The sequence below is a fragment of the Thamnophis sirtalis genome, unplaced genomic scaffold, assembly GCF_051295495.1.
Source record: "Thamnophis sirtalis isolate CommonGarterSnake01/CBP01778 unplaced genomic scaffold, rThaSir2_p1.2 scaffold_15, whole genome shotgun sequence".
NCBI lineage: Eukaryota > Metazoa > Chordata > Lepidosauria > Squamata > Natricidae > Thamnophis > Thamnophis sirtalis.
The window spans coordinates 2,811,053-2,821,940 of record NW_028261395.1 but is presented as its reverse complement, the minus strand read 5'-3'; the positions used below and the strand labels follow the sequence as shown (position 1 = coordinate 2,821,940).

General features: G+C 42.9%; 1 protein-coding gene across 1 annotated transcript in view; it reads left to right on the top strand.

Annotated features, from left to right (window-relative positions):
* Positions 1–1,868: 1,868 nt before the first annotated feature.
* RBP4 (retinol binding protein 4) overlaps positions 1,869–10,888 on the top strand; it is a 14,028-nt gene continuing 5,008 nt past the window's right edge. The window contains exons 1-3 of the mRNA XM_087701945.1: positions 1,869–2,057; positions 5,691–5,827; positions 6,970–7,076. Of these exons, the coding sequence (XP_087558071.1) occupies positions 1,923–2,057; positions 5,691–5,827; positions 6,970–7,076 (379 nt within the window). The 5' untranslated portion in view covers positions 1,869–1,922. The remainder of the gene's footprint in view (positions 2,058–5,690; positions 5,828–6,969; positions 7,077–10,888) is intronic.

The window sequence follows — 10,888 nt, the reverse complement described above, 5'->3', positions numbered from 1 at the left end:
AGTGAACACTAAAACACTGAACCGAAAATAAGGAGAAATTCTACGCATATGACTAATAAACAAACATAAAAATGTATTGGTTAAGATCGTTCCAGCGCCGCGGCAGTTGGGGAGCCCGCCCACGTTCCTGGCACTGGTGGTCGGGCGAGAGGCGCGGCCGCTCCCAGTAGCCGCCCCGTCGACGCGGAGCCCACCAGCGGCCAGGCAGGTGAGGGCGAGGGGGCCGAGCCGGGCAGCTGAGCGCAGCAAGGGAGGCGGCTGGCCTCGCTGAGCCACTGTGTCCCCTGTAGGAGGCATAGAACATGGGCAAAAGCTGTGTATGTTTTGCTGATGGCTTCTTAGCATTAGATTATACTTGCTACTCAGATACCAATACGTAACCCTAACCCTAACCCTAACCCTAATCCTAAATCTAACCCTAAATCTAACCCTAACCCTAAACCTAACCCTAAACCTAACCCTGAACCTAACCCTAACCCTAACCCTAACCCTAACCCTAACCCTAACCCTAACCCTAACCCTAACCCTAACCCTAACCCTAACCCTAACCCTAACCCTAACCCTAACCCTAACCCTTACCTTAACTTAAATCGCGCTTCTGTCGGCGTGCTGTTGTCGGCGCACTGTTGTCGGCGCATTGATGACATCGCGGTTTTCGCACCGCGCTTTTGTCGGCACGCTTTTGACGTGCACGCATTTGTCAGGTCACGTTTCACATTCACGTGTAAGACACTTTTTCTCCCTTTTAAAACCAAGATAACTAAGCTGGCCTATGGAGGAAAGACAACCCAACCACCATATTGTCATACAACGGATGCTATTCCACTGTAAAAAAAAATATCAGAGAGGGGCGCAAAGGATCGATGGCAATGTTAAATGAACGAGAATCCTTTTTGCCTTAATGACGAGATGACGAGGTGTTTCTAGCCATGTCCAAATGAGCATGGAAACAAGAAGACTTCTCAGAGACCCCTGCGGCCATCAAGCTCTCTTCTGAACCATAACCAGAGCCGAGGTGGCGCAGTGGTTAAATGCAGCACTGCAGGCTACTGCTAGATCAGCAGTTCAGCGGTTCAAATCTCACCGGCTCAGGGTTGACTCAGCCTTCCATCCTTCCGAGGTGGGTAAAATGAGGACCCAGATTGTTGTTGGGGGCGATATGCTGACTCTCTGTAAACCGCTTAGAGAGGGCTGAAAGCCCTATGAAGCGGTATATAAGTCTACTGCTATTGCTATTACTATTAACTTTGATAAATATCGTGTGAATCCTGCTTTCTTGACGTGGCTTTTACTCAGGCGGTGTTACATAAAGCGGAGACACCTCTTTGGGTCCAGAATCCAGGGAAGAATATGTGATCTACCCCCCCCCTCTCCATCTAGCCAGTGGTTGGGGATCAAAGATCATTACTGTTTGCTTTCCCCGGCGTCCTGCGACAGAGGTTGGGCAAGATCTTTGTTAGGAGAGTTTGGCCAGCAGCTGGAATTAATCTAACACCTGGTCTCTGCTTGCCTCCCCCTCCCACTTCTATTGCCTGGGCTTACAAAAGAATCCCAACCCCAGGAGCTTTTAAAGCTTGTGTCCTCTTCCTGTTTGCTTCAGAACTTAGCCGCCTGGGTCTGCATTTCTCTTCCACACAGACAAGTAACTCCTTTAATTATTTGAGCCCCTTTCTCTGGTGACTTATGATATTCAGAAGAAGACCTCAAGAAGCCCCAGTTACTGCCCTGATTCAGAAAGACCCTTTTGGAGGGATTCTAGTGCCCTATTTAAGAAGCCTTCATAAGACCACCCATTTCATCTGCCACATGCCTAAAAAACTCTGTTCTTCATCCTTCCTTTGGGTTTTTCTGGACAGTCTTCCTTTCCCCCCCCCCATGTTATGATTGGTGTTTGATTTTTATTGCAGGCCCAGAGGAACAAGATGCCTTTCAGGTGTCCAACTCCTGCTTGGTTGATGCTGGTGGGATTCCTGGCGTTATTAGATAGCAGATGTGAAGCTCAGCGGGATTGCCGAGTGAGCAGCTTTACGGTTCAGGAAAACTTTGATAAATATCGAGTAAGTATCCTGCCCATATCTTTTCCTTCTTCTAGGTATTCTAAGTTTGCTCCCTTACAGCCCATCCCTGCAAATTTCTTTTGCTGTTCCCCACTTTTCAAAATGTTCCCCCACTTACATGAAATAATCTGAGATGGCTTCTAGGGTGCCTGTACAGTAATGATAGCTAGTCTAGAGAAAAGAAGGTTTAGGAGGGACACGATACCAAGTATTCCAGTATTTGAGGGGCTGCCACAAAGAAGAGTGGGTCAAAATATTTTACAAAGCACCAGAGAGCAATGGATGGAAATAATTCAAGGAGAGAAGCAACTTGGAATTCAGGAGAAACTTCCTAACAGTGAGGACAGTTAACCAGTGGAACAGAAATTGCTTTCAGAAATTATGGATGCTTCGTCACTGGAAGTTTTGAAGAAGAGGCTGGACAATTTGTCTGAAATTGTACAGGGTCTCCTGCTTGAGCAAGGGGTTGGACTAAAAGACCTCCAGGGTCCCCTCCATCTCTAATCCGAACTGAACTGAACTGGTCTCTCCCAAGTCGCCATCTTTTTTATCGCCTTCAGTTTCTTCCAAAAAATCTACCTTGTCGCCTTAATTTTCATGCCCTACACCAGGACTGGGAAACCCATGAATGTTGCCGAAATACAATTTTGTGCAGTCTGAAACCCTTTAGACGGACATAGACTCTCTATCCTGGAATTCCTAAATATACCCCAGATATGTTTCTTTTTTTCATCTATTGCTTCTTTGGTTGCCAAACAGGACAGGAACTGTCATCTTCTACACTATAAAATGTTGTGTGTTCTATTGCTGCTAAATGGATAAGAGTGTTAACATTGCGATGAAGCTAATTCATGGTTATTACTCTTCACAGCAGAGAAAGGCAGTTAGTTGTGTTCGTTGCTCAGCAAACTGTTCCAGCCCCCCCATTTATTTTCAGAAATAAATTTCAAAGGGTGTCAATTCTCTTAGAGAAATCTTTTTTTTTTTGTGAATTGCCTTACATGTGTTTACATTTCAAATAACATCCGTAACTTGGTTTTTACCAGAAGTTCCTCCTTGGAATTATTGTTGTTCAAAGACAGCTGATGTATGTAGATATTTCACCTGTAGGTAAACTCCAAGTGAGTCATCTTCTGTTATAAAAGCTAGATTTCAAGTTTTCTTATTGACAGACTGAGACGGGTTTTTTTTTTTTGATGGGGGAAAGAGAATTGGCTCCATTTCATCATCCAAATCCTTTCTGCGTAATTTCCACCAGGCTGAGTTAATCTGATCCAATTTATCTCTGCTTTACCCATGTTAGAGATGAAAGCTTTCTAGATCACTTTGTATTTTATTATTTGTATTGTATTTTATTATTTGTATGCCGCCCTTCTCTGGGAGGACTCAGGGCAGCGAACAATTCAAGGGAATTGAATTGAATTCAAAGGATAGCAATTATTTTTGATACTGATTTTAATTTTGGCTTGACTTTGACGATTTTTTACTCTTAACATTTCGTAATGGGCCTTTTTCGGTGCTGTAAACTGCCTCGAGCATTGTATAAAAGGTGGGATGAAGCCTAACAAATAAGTAAAAAATAAAATAGGGAGACAAGTTACTTTAGACGCAAAAGAACACATTCCATGAAATATAAGGCACGGATCTTTACGACTCATAGGCTACAGCCATAAAATATTTTAGACTTCCTTTTGTAAGATTGCAGAAAATCCTTCAACTATAATTTTTTCTGAGAAAGAAAAATCTGACTTTTTCTTGAGAAAGAAAAATCTGACTTTTTTCTGAGAAAGAAAAATCTGACTTTTTTCTGAGAAAGAAAAATCTGACTTTTTTCTGAGAAAGAAAAATCTGACTTTTTTTCTGAGAAAGAAAAATCTGACTTTTTTCTGAGAAAGAAAAATCTGACTTTTTTCTGAGAAAGAAAAATCTGACTTCGGAGGTTTCTTACTGGCAGGCAACTTTCAATATCACTTTTCCTGGTGAGTAAGGAACTCAAAAATTAGATATGTAAGGGAAAGGTATGGATATACAGGATCTGGTGTTTTCCTTTGACTATTGACTCATCATCAGTGGATAATTTGCGTCATCCTGGAATGATATATATTTGTACCTTTCCATTGGTTTCATAATAACGTAAGAACTATCTGGTAAATAAAACAAAGGTTAATTATTAAGTTTGGCATAGTTATTGTATATATAGTCTACCGCTCTTCAAAAGAATGGAATGGAATGGAATGGAAGAGAAGAGAATTCTTTATTAGCCAAGTGTGATTGGACACACAAGGAATTTGTCTCTGGTGCATAAACTCTTAGTGTACATACAACAACAAAGTGATACATCATAGATCATAGTTACAATCAATCACAAGATACAACAAGCGATAAATCACAGATACCAATAGGAGAAGGTAGTAGGAAAGATGAGAAGATGAGAAAGATAAGATTTAAGATTTAGTTTATTTGTATACTGCCCTTCTCCGGGAGGGACTCAGGGCGGCGAACAACTCAAAAGGGGAAAAGGGGATACAAGAACAATACACGTAATTAAAATACACAAGAGTCATACAGCCATACAAGTCGAGAGGGGAGGGGAACTCATCAACCCCAGGCCTGCCGGCACAGCCAGGTTTTGACGGCTTTCCGGAAGGCCTGGAGAGAGGTGAGGGTCCGGATCTCCGCGGGGAGTTCAGAAGATGATGAGAAGGATGATGTCCTACTGCGTGGGTAAATATCTTTAGGCTTATAATCAAAATTTGTACACCTGTCCTCAGAAGTCCCAAGATATGGCTTTTAAGTGGCACTCACCAAACTTAATACGGGATAATTATTTTAAGCAACATTTGCTGAGAATCAAGGTTCGTTGAGTTCCCCTCAAAATGTTTTAGGGTTTCTTGAAGTTCACCCTTGCATAGCCGTATTTTTGGGATTTCATTTTTGTTGCAAATGTTAATGACAGATGAACATGGCTGCAATTGAAACTTTCTTCATTGACATTTCATTTCCTCCTATTGACCTATTCCTTTCTTTGTTTTAAGATATTTTAGACTGTGTTTGTTAAAAAGCTATACCGTGTACGGGCTCTGGGAAGTCGGGGGGAGGGAAGGGAGGTGGGGTTTTAGGGGGAGGGGGGAAATATAATATGTGTTAGATTTTAAAGCACATGATTGCACTGGTATACTGTGGCTCTTTAATTTTAGTGTAAAAATAGGACAAGCTGAACATATTGATAGACAATAGAAATACACCGAAGGGAGGAGTAGAGGGAAAGAAGAAAGAGGGGTAGAGAGGGTGGGAGAGAGGATTGGAGGCAGGAGGAGAAGGAAGGGAGGGAAAGTATTGGGAGAGAGGAGTGGTAGAGGGGGAGGGGAAGTAGGGAAGTAGAGGGGAATGTTGGAAGGAAGAATGAAAGTTGGAGGGAGGTGAAAGAGGGTGTATGGTGGGTCAAGGTGGTATATTAGGTTTGTATCTTGGGGGGTATTGTCTATAAAAGGGAGGGCTATGTTTATTATTCAATGTTATATGCCCCGGTTATGCACAGTATACATGTGATTGTATGGAATGAATTGGAAATAAACATATTTAAACGAAAAAGAAAGGTCAGCTAAGGACTTTTCCCCCCTCTCTTTTTGGCAGTACGCTGGCAATTGGTATGCCATAGCCAAGAAAGACCCTGAAGGATTGTTTCTTCAGGATAACGTGGTGGCCAGCTTTACTGTGGATGAGGATGATAAGATGACTGCCACCGCGAGAGGCCGGGTCGTGCTTTTCGAGTGAGTCTTGAGATCCAGCTTCCTTCACAGAAGGTCCAACCAGTGGTGGGATTCAAAAATCGTTCGAACCTACTCTGTGGGTGTGGCCTCCTTTGTGGGAGTGGCTTGCCACCCATGTGACCGGATGGGAGTGGCTTGCCGCCCATGTGACCGGATATGAAGATGCCGACGACACTTGTCAGAACCACCTTAAATGACCTCACACACAGCACTGGCATGCATAAGAATAGGATGTAAGCTTGTTTTTTAAAAGGCATCTTTGGTTTGCGTTAAAACAATGTCAACACACGCAATGTTCTGATTGCACCACAAACGCAGTAGTCCTCCTTACCTTCCACAGAGGCACTGAGTTTTATAAATATGAGCATGATAGTGTAGAATAATCATATCCAAGGACCAGTGGTGGGTTTCAAAAATTTTTGGGAAGCTCTTCTGTAGGTGTGGCCTGCTTTCCGGGTCCACTGGTGGAACCTCTTCTAACCGGTTTGGTAGATTTGACGAACCGGTTCTACCGAAGAGGTGCAAACTGGTAGGAACCCACCTCTGGGTCCAACCCTATCATTAGGGAGAGTAAGGTTGCTATCTTAGATACCTTGGGACGTGGGTTTCAGAATTTATTACTATTGCAATAAAGAAGAACAAGGCCGGAAACAATCCAATGGTGAGGGTGGTGGTAGTTTCCATCTTATGCCAAAAATCATATCTGGCTTTGATTATTATACACTTTGCCTTATGTTGGAAAGTTCAACGCAAGAAGAAAAATGGTTATTTTTCAAGTCAGAAAACGATGTGATCTAGCCTGTTATAGTTTTTTGCCTCTCTTCTTACTTGCCAAGGTGGCGCAGTGGTTAAATGCAGCACTGCAGGCTACTGCTAGATCAGCAGGTTAGCGGTTCAAATCTCACCGGCTCAGGGTTGACTCAGCCTTCCATCCTTCCGAGGTGGGTAAAATGAGGACCCGGATTGTTGGGGGCAATATGCTGACTCTCTGTAAACCGCTTAGAGAGGCCTGAAAGGCCTATGAAGCGGTATATAAGTCTACTGCTATTGCTATTGCTCACATTCTTCCATTCCTTACTGGTAAGCACAAGTAGCTACAGATTTATAACTATGACCTTAAATCCATCTCTTCCTCTTTTCAGTACCTGGAACATGTGTGCTGATATGGTTGGAACCTTCACCGAGACAGAGGACCCTGCCAAGTTCAAAATGAAATATTGGGGTGTGGCCTCGTACCTCCAGAAAGGAAGTGAGTATATCAGGAGGAGAGCTAGGTTACTCAGGGCCCTTGCTACTTTTGACTTCCCAAAGCCAGAATTCAATAAATCTGGAAATTACCGGATTGGGAGAGAAGGTTATATATATATCTAGTCTTTTTTTTTTTTTAACTTTGTGAAGAGATGTCGGTCAAATCTCAAAACGTTACGTAGAGTAAATGAAAACAGAAGAAAATCTCCCACGCCTGCCCACTGAAGCTCCAGCTATATTTAAGGAAATTGCTCAGAATAGACTGACATAATTACCATCGGAACGATTTTGTTACTGAAAATCTGGTTTTAGCTATCCCTTGAAATCTTCAAAAAAAAAAGGCAGATGGAGCTTTTTTAAGGGTCTTTTTCATCCCCTTTTTAGGCTAGCACAGACTAACTTGCAGAAATCATCCGATATTACTGGAAAGGCTATTTGGCTCCAGGGTTTTTTCCCCACCTCCCCCTTCAACAGATATTCAACCTTTGATCTGCCACGAAATCACAACAGGCTAAGGACTCGGGAGTCCAAAGGCTGGGTGTGCTTGTCTGGGTCATGTTAAAAAACTACATCTGGCACATCCCTTCCATTGTATCTTATCAACAACTGGCTCCACTCTTTTAGAAAGGAAGCAGTTAAGAAGCCCTTAAACCCTCCTCGAGTTATTTGATAACTTTAAAGATAACGTACTCCTAATGTTGATTCCTGTGCAAATTTCAGGACTTTTTGTCACTTAAGGCCTGGCCCGTTCACGGATGTTAAACCTTTGGCTTCTTCAGCACCAAAATACCATCCATTCACAACATTTCTGAGAACCATTCTCATGATTGCGTTCACCAATTTGTCTTGCCGTTTGCCTCTGAAATAATGTTTTTCAATCGGGTTTCTAAGTCATAATTTTTATGCATTAAAGATGTACGCGAGCGACCGAGTTACCTGTGTGTTCAAACGTTTCAGAATCAGTTTTAAATAATTGGCACTTTCAAAAAGGAAGATAAATCTCATCTCTGATCAATTTTAATACCTGAACGGCAATAGCTTTCACACGGTTAAGTAGATGCCTACAAAACGGGCTTTGTTCACAAAGAAATAAGATGTGAAATCACTTTTAAAGTGAGTAACGGTAGGTCAATATGTTTAGTTTACTTTACTTTATTGTCATTGCACCTTGTACAACAGTGGTGGGTTTCAAAATTTTTTGGAGCCTCTTCTGTAGGTGTGGCCTGCTTTCCGGGTCCACTGGTGGAACCTCTTCTAACCGGTTCGGTAGATTTGACGAAGCGGTTCTACCGAATAGGTGCGAACTGGTAGGAACCCACCTCTGTTGTACAACGAAACTAAATACCGTCTTCAGTGTACATCATAACTATACAAATAAAACACAAACACACATCCTTCACACTCTATGTGATTGAATTGAAAACCCGATATTGCATTAATGTTGCACTATATCGTAGAATTCAGCCGAGATGGCGCAGTGGTTAGGGTGCAGTACTGCAGGCCACTTCAGCTGATTGTTATCTGCAGTTCAGCGGTTCTAATCTCACCGGCTCAAGGTTGACTCAGCCTTCCATCCTTCCGAGGTGGGTGAAATGAGGACCCAGATTGTTGGGGGCGATATGCTGACTCTGTAAACCGCTTAGAGAGGGCTGAAAGCCCTATGAAGCGGTATATAAGTCTAACTGCTATTGCTATTGCTATTGCTATTGCTATTGCTATTGCTATTGCTATTGCTATTGCTATTGATAGATAGATAGATAGATAGATAGATAGATAGATAGATAGATAGATGATAAACAGATATAATGCATGGATGGATGATAGATAGATAGATAGATAGATAGATAGATAGAGAGAGAGAGAGAGAGAGGGAGAGAGGGAGAGAGAGAGAGAGATAAGAGCCGAGGTGGCGCAGTGGTTAGGGTGCAGCACTGCAGGCCACTTCAGCTGACTGTTATCTGCAGTTCAGCGGTTCTAATCTCACCGGCTCAAGGTTGACTCAGCCTTCCATCCTTCCGAGGTGGGTGAAATGAGGACCCAGATTGTTGGGGGCGATATGCTGACTCTGTAAACCGCTTAGAGAGGGCTGAAAGCCCTATGAAGCGGTATATAAGTCTAACTGCTATTGCTATTGCTATTGCTATTGCTATTGCTATTGCTATTGCTATTGCTATTGCTATTGCTATTGCTATTGATAGATAGATAGATAGATAGATAGATAGATAGATAGATAGATAGATAGATAGATAGATGATAAACAGATATAATGCATGGATGGATGATAGATAGATAGATAGATAGATAGATAGATAGAGAGAGAGAGAGAGAGAGGGAGAGAGGGAGAGAGAGAGAGAGATAAGAGCCGAGGTGGCGCAGTGGTTAGGGTGCAGCACTGCAGGCCACTTCAGCTGACTGTTATCTGCAGTTCAGCGGTTCTAATCTCACCAGCTCAAGGTTGACTCAGCCTTCCATCCTTCCGGGGTGGGTGAAATGAGGACCCAGATTGTTGGGGGTGATATGCTGACTCTGTAAACCGCTTAGAGAGGGCTGAAAGCCCTATGAAGCGGTATATAAGTCTAACTGCTATTGCTATTGCTAAAATAGTTACTGCTCTGGGCTGTTTTTCAGCCTATTTGTCCTTGTTTTTATTATCCTGTACCGTCTGCCAGATGGTAATAGTTCAAAAAAAAAAAAAAAAAAAAGGATGCCCAGGATGAGATGGATGTTTAAGAATGTTTTGAACTTTTTTAAGGAAGCGGGCGCTATAAAGCTCTTCCAAAGAGGGGAGAGGGCAACCAATGATCCTCTGGGCAATGGCGCTAACCCTCTGGAGCGCTGTTGTATCTGCCACTCTGCAATTGACAAACGATACACAGGGGCAGTAAGTTAAAATACTCTCTATGGTGCAGCGGTAGAAGGTCACCAGCAGTTTTTCGTTCAGTTGTTGTTTCCTGAGATGTCCCAGGTAGTATAATCTCTGCTGGGCCCTTTTGACTAGGGCTACAGTGTGAACTCCCCAGGTTAGGTCCTCTTTTATGATAATACCCAGAAACTTAAAACTGGCCACTTGCTCCACTCAGTCTCCATTGATAGCAATAGCAATAGCAGTTAGACTTATATACCGCTTCATAGGGCTTTCAGCCCTCTCTAAGCGGTTTACAGAGTCAGCATATCGCGCCCCCACAGTCTGGGTCCTCATTTCACCCACCTCGGAAGGATGGAAGGCTGAGTCAACCTTGAGCCGGTGAGATTTGAACAGCCGAACTGCAGAACTGCAGTCAGATGAAGTAGCCTGCAGTACTGCACCCTAACCACTGTGCCACCTCGGCTCTTCTCTCTCTCTCTCTCTCTCTCTCTCTCTCTCTCTCTCTCTCTCTCTCTCTCTCTCTCTCTCTCTCTCTCGCTCTCTCTCTCGCTCTCCCTCTCCCTCTCCCTCTATCTCTATCTCTATCTATCTATCTATCTATCTATCTATCTATCTATCTATCTATCTATCTATCTATCTATCTATCTATCTATCTATCTATATCATCCATCCATGCATTATATCTGTTTATTATCTATCTATCTATCTATCTATCTATCTATCTATCTATCTATCTATCTATCTATCTATCTATCTATCTATCTATCTATCTATCTATCTATCTATCATCTATCTATCTAGCAATAGCAATAGCAGTTAGACTTATATACTGCTTCATAGGGCTTTCAGCCCTCTCTAAGCGGTTTACAGAGTCAGCATATCGCCCCCAACAACAATCCGGGTCCTCATTTCACCCACCTCGGAAGGATGGAAGGCTGAGTCAACCT